The sequence below is a fragment of the Chlamydotis macqueenii genome, chromosome 2 (genome assembly GCF_036417535.1).
Source record: "Chlamydotis macqueenii isolate bChlMac1 chromosome 2, bChlMac1.mat, whole genome shotgun sequence".
NCBI classification, from domain to species: Eukaryota; Metazoa; Chordata; class Aves; order Otidiformes; family Otididae; genus Chlamydotis; species Chlamydotis macqueenii.
In genome coordinates, this window is record NC_141557.1 from 155,289,648 (window position 1) to 155,304,642 (window position 14,995).

At 41.7% G+C, this 14,995-nt stretch overlaps 1 protein-coding gene across 2 annotated transcripts in view; it reads right to left on the minus strand.

Annotated features, from left to right (window-relative positions):
• Nucleotides 1-14,995, minus strand: part of KCNQ3 (potassium voltage-gated channel subfamily Q member 3) — a 196,868-nt gene that overhangs the window by 30,356 nt on the left and 151,517 nt on the right. For both annotated transcript variants that reach the window (XM_086742622.1, XM_086742621.1), the window contains exons 2-3: nucleotides 2,390-2,480; nucleotides 584-710 (exon numbers count right to left, since the gene is read on the minus strand). In XM_086742622.1, coding sequence (XP_086598748.1) covers nucleotides 584-710; nucleotides 2,390-2,480 — 218 coding nt within the window. The remainder of the gene's footprint in view (nucleotides 1-583; nucleotides 711-2,389; nucleotides 2,481-14,995) is intronic.

A 14,995-nucleotide genomic window follows, 5' to 3' on the forward strand; every position in this document is an offset into this window, starting at 1 on the left:
ACGGCAGAGTGAACTCCTAAATGTTGGCTGGTTGGTTTGTGGACATACGGGGAGCTTTGGGAGGGGATTCAAACATGAGTAATGAGTACTTTTATGGATAGTTATAGGTAGTGCTTTCCAAGTCTGAAAGACAACATGGATGAAATCACCAAGATACTTCTTTGCAAATGTAGACCAACACCACGAAGGTAAAATACAACATCTGAATATGAAAGAGGGTTGACAGAGATGGTACAGAGTTGGGATTTGAAGGGGTTTGAAACTGAGGGTAGACAGGGTATATTTGAGGGTGAGCTTAAGAAAAGTGCAGTCGGACTCAGCCAAGGAAAATGTATTTGAAGGGTAAAAGGATCCATTTTTTCCTCACTGACTAGCCACACAAATGTCTCTCAAATGAATCGTTATTGCTAGGTCCTTCAAATAACTACTCCAAGCAGGACACAGCTCCTAGCACAAAAGGTACATCTGATTTCAGTGCTCTTTACACTGCCATTCACTGGTTCTTGGACATCCCCCAAAAACTGGCTCAGAAGGAAAAGGAAAACAGTAGTAGAGAAAACAGTAGTAGAGAGCACGTGCCTACCCAGCATGCACAAAGGCTTCCTGGCAAATTTGAGTCTCCCCCTCCATCCTTTGTAGCGACAGCAACACCCAGCAGCCCAGATTCTTAAGGCAAACTCTGCTCCAAAGATGAAAATGGCAAAAGTTTCCTGTATCAAAGACACAAACTACATTGTTAGACTCATAACAAGTTTTGCAGTACTTCTGGACACAAGGATATAGCTGAAGGAAAGGGATGATGTGCAAGCGTTGGTGTATGTGTGTAAGAGAGAGGAAAAAGGTGGAGAGGAGAATATAGGTTGATGAAAGAGGCAAGGAAAGGCGGGACATAGCTTTACAATCTGCTCTGCAGAAAGGATGTGTCCCTGCTGTGGGTTAATGTGAAGTTCTTACCCTGCCTTGATGGAAGGGTAATTACTTAACAAAAACATCTCCTGTTTCACATGAAATCAGAAGATATATGTAAGTGGTGACTGCAAAGTCCCCCTGCCACACCCAGGGTTACCCACCAGCAGCTCGTTCATGCAGCCACATCTAGAGAGACAGGGACAGGATATGGTATATTCACATGGTCACATTTAAGACATATATTATCCCCTTAAATTCCTGGTGCACAGAAAAATGGGATTTTCCGCTGTGCTTAAGAGCTCTTCTAAGCATGGGAAGGGAATGGAGAGGAGAAAATTTTTCCAAAGTGCTCAGTGGAGATGGGCCAAGGGCAGCATGGGGTACACAGTTATTTTTCTTCCTTGTGAATAGATAACAATGAGGAAAGCGGAAATTTTCCTGATGCTTATAACCACAGCTGCTAGGCACTTCTGAAAACTGCTGAGAGCCACACAAAAGCAAGAACAGGAGAAGAAAAAATAACCTCGGTCTTTTTCAAATGTGAAAAGATGGGTCTAAGCAGGGCAACAGGGACCAAAAGCGAGTTTCACATTCTCTAGGGGATGAGAGTGTTTTCATACAGGCACTTTTTGAGAAAGAACATGCAAGCAGAATTCATCTTTCACTCCTTTTAGCATTTAGCTCATGCTCAGATCTACATGTCTCTGGGGGTACAAGGGGAAATGGAAATTGAGATCCCAGAACTAATCTTGCTGTGCAGTTTCCCTAGGGATGCTTTTCTACAAGGCCAGGTTAAATGAGAGGTTGTGTCCTCTATTTCCTGACAGCTATGGGAGCAGAGGAAGTTCTTTGTTAGGGTCATTTTCATCAAATTATGAACACATCATGTTTATTCTTAGTAAGGGGGTTTTTTTTTCCTATTTTTTTCTTCTGCCAAACAGGAGGCCTACAGAAATACAGTCTTGAGTATGAACTCCAGTATTTATAAAACAAGCATACTGGGAACACAGAGAAAGGAATATATTTGTGGCAAATACATTTTCTTTCCTGGATAGTTATTGGAGGCACTGCTTGCAACAATTTCAGTCGTGCTGCTATTGGGCAATTCTGATGATCCCCCTTGAATGAAATCCTGGGATTGGTAGAATCCCCAAAAAGGACTTTTCAAATGTGCTCAGGTCTGGCATGGTCAATAGGCAATTTATTGATACTTCAATGGCAGAATTGCTAGGCAAATGCTGAAAAGCCATAATTTAAAAGCCTCAGGCTAGTATTTGTCCTCTCTCTTTACTTCCTCTACTCAGTTGGTGTTGACAATGGACTGGGAACTCTCCAATATGTAAGTGTACAGTCACTATTCCAGGACCAACAGAAGAAATCTTATTGTAGATAGAGCTGAGAGTAAGTTTCCATCACTGCTGATGGGGCTGATTTAAATTCAAGGACATTACTAGGGTGATGCAGCAGTTGGTCTACTTACCAGCAAGAGGAGCCAGTCTCCTGAAACAGTTTCATACTCCTTGAAAGTTGTCAGGACAGCTAAAATCAAACACCCCAAGACAATAAGAAATCTGGAATGAAATAAAAAGAAAAAACACAGCATTGTTACCCTTCCTCTGTATTTGCATTGGAGATATGGCCTATAAAAAACTAGGTGGACACCTTCAGGGGAGGGCCACTTCCCATCAATGAGCAGTGAGGTGGGCTTTCAAGAAGATCAAGGGTTCTCAACCTGGACAGAGAAGGGCTGGCAGTCAAGAAATGACAGCAAGTTCCTAAATCAGAATGGTTCTGGGAAAGATATACATTAATTAACTGGATTGCATTCTTCAGGGAGGAAATGGACGATACTTTATTTTGGGAAGGGGTTGTACGGAATGGAAGAGGACTGTAATGCTCAGGAGGTGTATTCCAAGGTGATGTGCTGTGTGCTTCATAAAATGGCACTGCAGTTACAGTGGAAAAAATCTACTTGGCACATCCTGAGACCTGGGAAACAGTAAATGCTTCAATACAATGCAGCACCAGGACAAATTCTCCCTTGAAAACTGCACTGCACTTTTTTTTTCTTTCCCTTTTTGCACCCACTTCTATGCAGATGAAAAGATGAAGAGATTTGAACGTGAAACAACAGAGAGGGTAAAGTTCTGCTCTCCAATAAATGCAGTGCATGATAAATCGCTGTCCCTGTGCTATTGTCTGTCTGTGAGGCTCCAGAACACAGAGACTGGACTGAAAATTTAACTCCCACTGCTGGTAAATCCAATTCAGTCCAATCTAAAGTCACGCTGATCTGCTTTGTAAAAGTATTCCCAGGATCAAGCTATTCAAAATCTTTTATACATAAAGAGGAAAGAAAAATCAAGTGATTTCTGTGAAGCAGAGTGGGGGAAGCTCATATTTTAGTACTCCATGTACCCAGATCATGGGCATTTTAATGTGCTCCCAAAACCTGATCCACAGGAACAGAGGGGCAGGTGGCCATGGAAATATATCAGAGTTTAGTGAATAAATTGAAAGGATATCTCCATAAAAGCTCTGGATCCCTTGCTTTCATAGCTAGGGTACATCAAAGAAATGATAGGCATTAGGTACTGAAATCATCCAGGGAAAAAAGCTTGTTAAGACTCAAACTGTGTTTAGTGTGTACTACCTGTTTTGAATTTCAATGTGATACCTAAAGTGTGACTTCATTTCTCACTGAATAAAACTCCACTTTGTTTCACTGGGTGAAACTGGCAAAGTCCACACCCTGCAGCGTGCAGGCAGCGGACCATCAGGAAGGGGGCTCAGCTCAGAGACACGTGTCCTCTAACCTATATTGTTTTTTTTTTTCCTTCACGTATGGGGAAATTTAGGGCTAAGGGAACATGTTCTGAGAATTTGCAGCTTTTTTTTTGCAGCTAGAGTAAAAGGAGAGAGGTGAGCTCCAGATAGCTCCTGCTGCCTTTTGGGAAGAATTTCCTCCAAAGAGCATCAACTAGTGCCCTACATGCAAGGATCAGTCATTTTGAGCAAGGCTAGAACAGAAATAAATGTATTTTATTTAGCAATAAATGTATTGCTAAATAATTCTGGATTTCTTTGATAAGTTTAAGCTTCTCCCACTTACCAGCCATGCTCTAGAGCAAGGGTTATGTGGTTGGTAGGAAATAGCCTTCGGGTCCAGAATGTGTCTTTTACTGTCTACGTATAACCATACTCCTGCTGTTCAAGACATACAGCAGTTAACTGAGCAATTCTGCAGTGTTCCTGCTATGCCTTCAAGCTTGCTTTGTCACACCATACTTTGCTGTCCCCACCTTTAATTATGAAGCCAGTGGCTCACTGACTTCCCAAGACCCATGATCCAGCTACCCTGCACCTCCATGAGCAAAATGGGAAGAACTCAACCAAGACAACACGATTCCTTTGATTAGCGATAAACTACCTACGATCTGCCACGTGACAGCCATTACAGTGGTGCCATCACTAATTCTCCATTGAGAATAGCTTTGAGCTACTGCTACTCGATCCTTTCCATTACAGGCATTTCTTACCACGTGAAAACTCCATCAGCTCACAAGTATTGTTTAAATGACTTAATGAAAGGCAAAACACACTGAAAACAGTCCAAGAAAATTACATCATCAGCTACTTAAACTAAAGGTGTGAATTTACGGTATCTTTCAGCCGAACAGCACTGTCAAATAAAGATGCTGTCCAGATTTTTGTCCAAGAGGGACAGAAGATAAGTCAGTAGCGAAATCATCATATTTTGCCTAAAAATGCCTGCGGTTTTACCACTAGAGGGTATCAATGCTCCATAGAAGAAGGGGATACTGCACTCACTGCTGTTTTCCTTCCCCGTGAAACAAACTCAGTGCAGGTGATGTTCAGATGATCACACCTATGTATTCAATATGCAAGAAAAGGAGTCTCACTGGTGAAAAGGATTTTCCTTGGTCACTAAAAAAACCCAAATGTTGTCAGTAATGGACAAGGGGTGCTGCTAGCTCGATTGTGCCGTGCACCACAGCCCATGCTGCAAGCCCCCCGCTGGTCAAAGTGAGAACTCACCCATGAAAACAACATATCATGCAGTACAAAAAAAAAAAAAAAAATGGGCTGAGAGGGTGAGAGTGGAGATCATAAGTCACCATGAACAGTTTTGAGGCCAAATCCAAGCAGGGAACATGGTCTGAACCGCATGAATGCAGCTCAGAAGAGTGCCTTGGAGGTGCACCTGCTGAGCAGTGCCCACAGTCCCCAAAATCACACAGCCTAGAGAGCCAGGCTCCTGCTCCTTCCTGCAATACTCTGGGGTGTGCAGGGATGAAAAGCCTGTGCTGGGACACGTAACTGCAATCCATCTCGGAAAGTTCAGCTATCCTCCTACTGCACTGTTTCCAAAGGATAAACACGCATTGCAAGTTAATCAAATCACATCTCAGCAATCCTCCCTTAGCATCTGAAATGACGACTGCGTTCAGAGCACTTCATGAATTTTAATCTCCATTGATGCTATGTGACCCACCAATTTCCCTGAAGCCTCTTCTCTTTTCGATCTTGGTGTTTACGAAGCCTGCAAGTCTTCTTGTGTCCTCTTTCTATGGAAGATGCTACGTAGGTGTCATGTTTTTTTCATCAGTCCCCCTTGCTCAGCAAAGATGATAACAAGGTGCATCTTCACCTTGCTGCTTATGCCCATATTGTGGGTGTATGTGCCACCTGTGCCCATATTGTGGCCTTGTGAACATAAAGACTCTAACTTGCTTCAGAGATGTTGAGTCTATATTGTCCTATGGCAACAGGACAATAGCTGAGTCTAAATTGTCTAATTTCATCTTTTAGAGACAGGAATGGTGGTCCAGTGGTTGAGCCTGACTGCAAAATTGTAACAGGCAAATCACAGGGAAAGACTGCCAAAATCACACAGGATGGGCAGCGGAGAGGAGAACATTGACCTGAGGAATCAAGGGACAGAGAGGGAGAAAGTCTCAAACTTACTCACAGTTATAATTATACTATCCAGGGGACACAGGGCACCAAGGGTTAGAAGAAAGAAATAGAGTAAAAGTCAAGGTTTAGTAAGGAAAACTGAGTCCTATGAACTCTAAGTTTCCTATTGAACAGTGTTTCAGCAGGTGCCAGTCCAGACTTCAAGACTGCAAGTCAGGTATGCCAAATGAGGATCTGAATGTGCTTTTTCAGTTTTTAGAATCATCCTTGCTATCATTTTCCATCATTTCTCACAGCCCATTACGTTGTACCTATTTGCAGTACTATGCCTAAAATCCTAATTCGTTTGTGGAATGTATAAGTTCTAGACAACCAAAAGGCGCTGCTCTTTTGTCACTGTCACAACTAATGTGCTATTTTAGTAAATACATATTCTTGTTATTGGAAATCACGTTTAACACTCACATTTTCTAACCATACTATTTTGGTCTATTAAAGACAGTATTCCGAAAACAATACGTATTTTTTTTCCAGGAAAGAAGAAGTAATTTATGACTGTGCTAGACCATGAATCTAATATTTCTTGGATGAATATCACAGATTACTTTGTTTGATAAATTTTTTTTTCTTTTGGCATTTCACATTCTTTGAGTTTTTCCTCTATATTGGCTTTTAATGCAGATCTAGCTGAGAATGTTTTGGTTTTTTTTTTCCATTATCATGCTTATCATGTATCCTGTTCACTACCTCTTTCTTCATAATTTTAGGCACAGATCACATAGTAATTTGCTTATAATCTATTCAAAAATATAGCAGTCTTTCTGAAGATGTCATGAGGACTAGATACATCATACGGAGGACAAACAACATTTGCATCTGGCATCATTTTGGCCAATTTTGTGCTGTGTGACACAATGTTAAGGTTAGATTAAGCTTACTGTTAGCGGAAAGGAAAGTGTGCTTCTAGTGTACAACTTGTACTGTTTTAAAGCAGAAGGCTCAAGCTTGTCAGAAGCACCTACAGAGACAATTCCTTCTCTATAACTGTAAGGAAAGACTCTAGTGACTAACTCCTAGGGAGAAGTTTTCTCTAAATTAGCTGAATCCCACTTCTTATATTCAGCCCTGTTTTGGATATAATTACAGACAGCACCTTTATAATAATGTTTATATATTTTTACAACTGAAAGAATTAATCTACTGACCATATAAGCCTACTTTTTACATGATCAAGTTTCTCTGAAATCCTTTGCTGTAAATTTAGACAGCACATCTACATGGGGAAAAACTCTTCAGTAGGGCATGTTGTGACAGGACAGGGAGTAATGGTTTTAAAATAGAGATAGGTAGATTTAGACCAGATATTAGGAAAAAAAAAATTTCCAATGAGAGTGGTGAAACACTGGAACAGGTTGCCCAGAAACGTGGTAGATGCCTCATCCCTGGAAATATTCAAGGCCAGGTTGGAAGGGGCTCTGAGCAACCTGACTGAGTTGAAGATGTCCCTGCTTACTGCAGGGGAGCTGGACTAGATGACCTTTAATGGTCCCTTCCAACTCAATCCATTATATGATTCTATGACTCAATACCATTTCTTGCAAGCCATTGTAATTTCCTCTGTCTCCAAATGTTCTTATGAATCTGAGGTTGTTCAGCTTTGCTTCATTTAGTCCTTTCTTATTTTCCCTTAAAACTTGTGTTCTAGTTTCATTATGTTCTGCTACCTGGTAAATACTAATGGAATTCTTTAAGATTATATTAGGAAAATCTGGCAGTGTTTTGCTCAGGTTTTGGTTTACAGCTCCCAATACAATATGGTCCTAAAACCATAGTTCCCACACACTTTCCCAAATTTCATATTGGAATAACCTTATTTTCTTCAACTATTGGCTTTTATCCATAAGGATTAAAAATGCATCTTTTCTCACAGTTCTCTCAGTCGCTCTATGTTCCTACCCACCATCTTTTTCTCTGCATCCAAACTTCAGTTTTCACAGAACATCTGCAGTATCTTACACTGATCATTTTACAGTTGCTAATGAGAGGCTTGAGTTGGGATTTTTAACACTGAAAAATGACATTACCAAATATTTGAGAACAGCTCTTCAGAGAGAAGGCAATGCATGCCTGATTTTCACAGACGTGGGAATATTCTCTGTTTAATATTTAGATTCTTACATCTCTGCTATTTCAAGCAATAGGCTGGCTACTCTTACAAAGACCAGTACTGAGTTAAAGGTGATGGGAAAAATCTGAAAACTTTGTGAGGCTACAAATGTGCACTGTGCAGAGAGGTATGGGGAAGTGCACGGAGAAACTCACTGGAGGTCCTGGAGGAGGAGGGAAAAAGCAGTAAGTGCTGCAGGTAGGGATGCTCAAAGGTTCCTCCTTCTCTGCATCTGCAGATTCTACTGAGTACGTACACATAGCTCCATGCAGGAGCCCCTGGCTCAATGCCATCATACAGCAAGAACAGGCTAGAAAGGCCACGCTCAGTAAGCTGAATTACACTCTTGCTCTGCTGCAATGGCAGAGACAGAGCAAGATCCTCCACAAGATGCTGGAGGAAACTCTAGGAATCAAGGAAAGATCCCCAAAAGATCCCTAGTCTCACTGGCATACCAGCTGATCTGGCGCGTGATGAGCAGCCCAGAACAACACAAGTCCATTGGTGACAGATATGAAAGACATTGTTCCTCTCATAGTGGGAAGCTGAGCCAGAAAAGCCTAAATGCTTACTCATGTCAGGTTGATTACGACCTTGGGTTCTCATTGGCAGGAGTATCTCTGAACGGGCTTCACTGTTGTTTCCCTAAGTTTGGAAAGCTTTTAAAAAGCAAGATCTGGGAGAGGAAAGCTGCGCTTCACAGTAGGGCATTTAAGGGGCAAAAGAACAGCTTTTAAATCAGACAGCTCCTCTTTCTCCACTTACAAGCCAAGAGCCTGGTTAAGGCCTAGTTAAGGCCTCCTCCTCTTGTTGCTTTTTCCTCAGGTCCACTCCTAAAAACTTTTTGCTTCAGTGTCCTGTGTACCACCATTGCCAGCTTCCCTAGGGAGTCTGGCATGCTGGAACAAAATATTTCGGGTCAGCAATGTCAGACAGCATGAATACCATCATCCTGGATTTTCCACTCAGAAGAATGGTCTGACACATTTCTCAGGTTTGCTGGCATGAAAGTGCAAAATAGAAAGCCCAGCGCACTACATTTCCCTGCCTGATTTTTCTCATCTTGGAAGATAAGAGTCATCCACCAAGATCTCCTTTCCATCTTCTCTCTGAGACAAGTTTTAAAGATGCTCTGAAAGGCCTAGCATACATGGGTTACAAGAAGAGGCCTAGATATCTTATCACATGGGCGACCGTGGGACAGATTGCAGAAGCGAAGGAGAAAGGAGAGGCAATGACAGCATTAGCTACCAAGGAGATGTCTCCTATCCTCCTGCTGCTTCAAGAAGGGTGGAAAAACTTCTGACTGTCACAACTAAATATTCTCAGTTGTGCTGCTAGTGGCTTTAAATTCTATTTTTATATTAAGTGAATGACATTGGGCTGAACTATTGTTTGGGGCTTTGATCAGCCCGTGACTAGTATGCCTGCCCAGGGACTTATCTCTGGCTGGCAGCATGCTGCCAATTGAATTGAGACTCATAGACTACGAAACACGGTGGGCTAGCACAGAGCCAAACCGCATTACCCAGCAGCCCCAGCTGCAATAACGGCAAATCAAATGAGTTTCAGACAGGACATTCTGTAAAGGACATGAACAAATTTGTGTGAAGCCATTTGAAGGCAAACTTTAAGATTGATACATTGGTTTGTGCTAAATTTTGTGAAATGAAAATGTGAAATGAAAATGTGAAATGAAAAGTCAGCTTGTCGGCAGTCAAGTGCCCAGCCTACAGCAAAACCCTGTAAAGAAGTAAAATGAATTTAAAGTATATAAAGAGCCTAAGGTAGAAGCATTAATCATCCGTGTCAACACTTAAACATCCTGAGTAGGAATTTCCAGGAAGGTACCTTTCTAAGCATCATCAATGCTGTTGTGTAGAGAGATGAACAATCAAGGAAGCCACTTCCAAACATTAAAAAATGACATGCACCAATCTCCCCACAAACCCTTCCAATTTCTTTCGAAAAGAGGAGAGGAATGTGTTATGCCCTCTCAGCGAATTTTTAGGGAGGTCCAAATAATGAAACAGAGGAGAAACTTCCGAATCCATTGTTGTGCCTTTGCCTCAACTGAGCACACTGTTGTGATATTTTCTTCCTTCCCATTCCTAATCAAAGAAAACCAAAAGATTGTAGGGTAGGGGGAAAAAAAGAAAGAAAACCAGTCAAAAAATCTACCTCACCAAGTTCCCTTTTCTTGCAGGCACTGCAATGTCAAATATACTAAGTCCTCCTGTGATGGCTTGGCCCAAATCACCACACAGTTTCTCGCTCACCCTCCCCCTCCCCAGGGGGATGGGGGAGAGAATTGGGAAAGAAGGAGAACTTGTGGGTTGAGATAAAGATAATTTACTAAAATAAAAAGGGAAAACTACAATAATAACAGAATATAAGGATATCAAAAATATACAAAGTGAACAATATGTGTTTTCTCACCACCCAATGTCCCAATGACCAATACAGCCCGTCCCGAGCAGCGATCACGGAAACAAAACCGAGCAGCAAGCAAAGGAGCAAAAGGGAGCCAGCAAGGTAGGGGGAACGATGCCAGCAAAACGAGCAGGAAAGATGGATGCCAGGAAGGCAGATACCCATCCCTGCCTGCCCCCATGAGCATGACGTTTATGGCATGGAATACTCTCTTTGGCCAGTTTGGATCAATTATTCTGTCTATCTTTCTCCCAGCTTCCTGCATCTGCAAATTAGCGATACTTGGAAAGCAGGATGGTGTTCTTGGTCTCATTCACAACAACTGGTATCATCAGGGTGTTTATCAATATTCTTCACACACGAAATCCAAAACATACCAGGTACTGAGAGGAAAAGTTAACTCCATCCCTGCCAAAACCAGGACAGCTCCGAAGGCAATATACTGAGAGGGAATTTCTAATATCAGGAAGACAGCACTGTCCAGAAACAGCCTCTGTAGCCGCTAACACAGGATATCTAATAGGGAAGTGATAACATTAATTTGGTAGCTGACCAGATTCTTACAGTGAAATGAAAAGAGAATCCTTACTCGTTACCCAAGACTTCAATCCATTTTGGAACTTTGTTAGTTTTGATTTTTTTTTTCTAATTTTGACCCTACATTGCAAAAGAACATACTTTTTAAAACAATGCCAATGTTTCCAACCTACTCTAGCACTTTCAGACAGGTGGGATTGCCAAGTGAAAAAACAATTTCCAATTTGGACTGCATCTTCTTTGCCTGTGCCTTTCTCAAACTCCATCACACACTCACATTTATGTGTGAACATGAGCACTTTATGCAACGATCTCAATTTTCACATGAAGTGGGACATTCAGAAGAAAAGTTGCATGGTGTGAATCTCAATGGCCTTTTTTGTATGGTCAAAGATTTGCAACTGCGTAAGGAAAAGGTGCATGGCTGTACACGACCTGCACCCCACAACAACACTGCCAGTACACTCCAGGTCCAGGTAACAGTTTAGTGAGTTTTCCATTATGGGCAATGAAGGGCGTCCTGACAACGCAGCTCCTGTGGAGCTAGATGTGTGGCTCAATCTCCTCAGACTGAGCAGGATCTCTGGATTACAGGAGATAAATATCATCTCTTTAAAAGCCCCTCCCTGAATTTTCCAGCAATAACTCCACAGAGAGTTCTTTCATTTTGCACCTGAAGTGGTCATTGTTTTGGCTGTGACATATGGCACTTGACTCAGGACTTTTCCAGCTAAAAGCATGAAGTATTACATCTAGAATGGAGGAGAGATCTTTTCCACATAGTGTTTAATGACTGGCTACACTTGAGAAAATCAGACAAAAATCTCAGATCCTTGCTTCAAACTACCCAGTTGTTGGGTTTTTTTTTTTCAAATCCAGGAGGATTTTCTAGTTTATATGTAAGCGAGGAGTGCAGAGCCATCACTGCATCTTACTCTGTGTGACAACATTGCACATCTGTTTTCCTTAACAAACTGGTCTGTAGCCTATGACCCATTCACAAACCCAGTGGTGCTGCAAAACAAGCGCACACCAATCAGTCCTTCAGGAAAGGATGTCCTACTGTGCAGAATACAAAGCAGATGAGCTGCTCTGATTTTATCCACAGGGAGAGAAGAGAAGGAGGAGAAAAGATCTATGATAAAAGATGCAAGGGCTAAACTCATGTTACATCAGCCGTGGATCAAATGAACAGTGGTGGTGTGGAGTAATGTATTTTCTTGGGATATGCAAACTAACACAGACAAATTACTGTGTCAGTAGACAGACCAAACTTCCCTGCAAACCAAACTACATTTTGAGTTCAGTTTGACTTGATGGTGTCCCTGTAAGCCTTTTCTTGCATCAAACTCTTCATCTTTCCTTTGTGCTCCATAGATATGCAGGCTGTAGTTTGGCATTGATGATCAGACAGGCAACAAGGCTTCACAGCTCTGGCCCATTGCCAGTACCCCGTAAAATGGCATTAACTGAAGGTCAGGCCACTGAGTGCCAAATGCAGAATATTTTTGAATATCTCTTTCTACAAAAGAACTGGTGATGTCTCAGAGGCTTTAGATTATCTCAGATACCACATGAAACTAGAAATTTTTAAACATATCAGTGTAGCAATCTTAACTTGGTCAGAATCCTACCCAAGAGATGGCCTTTTATCAGATAATGATGGACAGCCTGGTGCAACTTCACTCTCTAGATGCTGCTCCATAGCAGCGTAGATGTCCCATAGGTTCTCTTACACATTTGCCAGCCCTATATGGATACTGAAGATCCCAGATGGTATCTCATAGTGAACTAGGTGCACATGATTCAGTCCTTTGCCTTTATGGAGGAGATGACTCCATTACACTCACTGAGAGTATCATTAGGGTCCTGGTGCTGAACAGTGTAACGTGGATGAAAATGCATTTTGGATGCCAACCTGAGCAGCACGGTCTCCTAATCACACCTTTCCCAGCTGGCCAAATGCTCGCTGCCATGCCCTTTTTCACAGCGTAGAAATGAAACCACGCAGCTGCACACCAATCAAGCCACTGCCACAGGTGTTATGCCCTTTAATACCTGCATTTCAAAATATATTTGAAGGCCTCTCTTCTCACAGTTCTGTATGAACATCAGGAAGATTTTTTAAACAATTTATTGGGAAGACAGAAGAGGGACGGAAAGTGAATTTCAACCCTAAAATGTCAGCTGCTGCCTTGATGGTTTAACCCACAACAAGATACACAGTCTGGATAGAAATGTAAGGGGGGTGATCAATGCTTAGAGGCAAATCCCTTTACAACAGCAGTTTTTCAACGTCTCGTCTTCAAACTAATGAGAGTACTTCAATAACTTCAAAATGATTCAGCAAAAGTGCTTACAGAGGCTGTGTCATGTGGAATTTCTACAGGATCGGCACCTCCACAGGAAAGGGTATTGAAGGGTCTGGAACTCCCAGTGGGATGCAGACCCGTGGTGCTAACACAGCCACTAAGGCCAACACAGGAATAGCTGAAGCATATAGTACTGGTAAGTTATATGTGCTCCCTTTTCACCTCCAGTTCACATTAATTAGTAAATTATGAGTTGTGTTAGCATGGCAAATGAATCATGTCCTCCTTGAAGGTGAACTTTGGATAAGCTCTTTAGAGGTCGTTGTATCCTCAGAACTCTGATTTACACAACTAAACAATAACAATAGCACATGGTATTTGTACCTATGTAAATTTGATGCTGTTTTAATGTATTTCTGCTGCTTTGCATTACCATAAGCAATTAATCAGCATTCAAAATTCAGAATGATCATCTGTAAGCATGCGACATTTCATTTGAACTCTGAAGTTGAAGTCTTTGAAGGAAGTTATCAGCCTTTTCCAGACCTGCCCAATTTTATTCCTGAAGTGTTTCACCAGCATCTGCACAATGCTTCTCAACTCAGTGTATGGTGGCCCTTTTGCTCAACTGACTCATTCGTATCTCAGATTACATTATCCCTGTTTAACCTGACAGTTTCAAACAAAGACAATTCTATCAAACCTTCAGGAAAAAAAATGGCAATATGGAAGGGAATATTTTTTATTTGTTTTTCTTTGAAGAAAGAGCTCTATTTAGTCGAGTAAGTAACTTGAAATGACATAGAATTCAGCATATGCAAGTATACTTAGAAAAATAAAACCCAATTTGCAGTAATGAGAAGTTGTACATGCAGAATACAATCTAACAAAGCAGTTAAGTTTGTGCTAAGCAGCTCTGTTGGGACTCACATATCCTCAAACAATATGAATCTTTGGTTCTCTCCTAAATAGAGCAGCTGGCTTTACTAAAGTGAGGTCCTCTATAACAGAGGAGTATTGGGCACAGTGGGACACAGCCTAGACATAACTTTCTTATTCTTACTCAACATCCATGAGAACAGAAATTCCTATTCCTAATTCAAGTTTGTCACCGTCATCTGTTTTGGCATCAATGCAGAGAGTGGCTGGAATATCTATGTAGTAATGAATCACAGAATCACAGAATGGTTTGGGTTGGAAGGGACCTTCAAAGGTCATCCAGTCCAACCCCCCTGCAAGAAGCAGGGACATCTCCAACCACATCAGGTTGCTCAGAGCCTCATTCAACCTGGCCTTGAATGTGTAAGAGTGGAAAGTTAAATACATTTTCAAGCACAGCATGACAGATCTGACCAGCCAGCCAGCCAATAAAGCTCATACAGTGAGCTGAACTGCCCTCTGAGCTCCATGGACTGTAGTGACTAGATTAGTGGGATAGCAGATACATATGTACGCACACAGATATTTGAATGTCTGAATTTAATTTCTTAATTGTGATTTAAATCTCATCTCTTTAGGTGAACAAAAACAGAAAGCCTGGAGCAGAAAGCAACAACACTGATACTGTCCTCACAGCTTGCAGTGCCTCTGCCAGTCTCAAATACTGGCATGATGGGGAAGGTTGCATCAGACATGCAGAACTTTTCCCTTTTCCTGCTGCAGAGGGATGAATGCCAGTCTGGGCTTTTTTAATTGA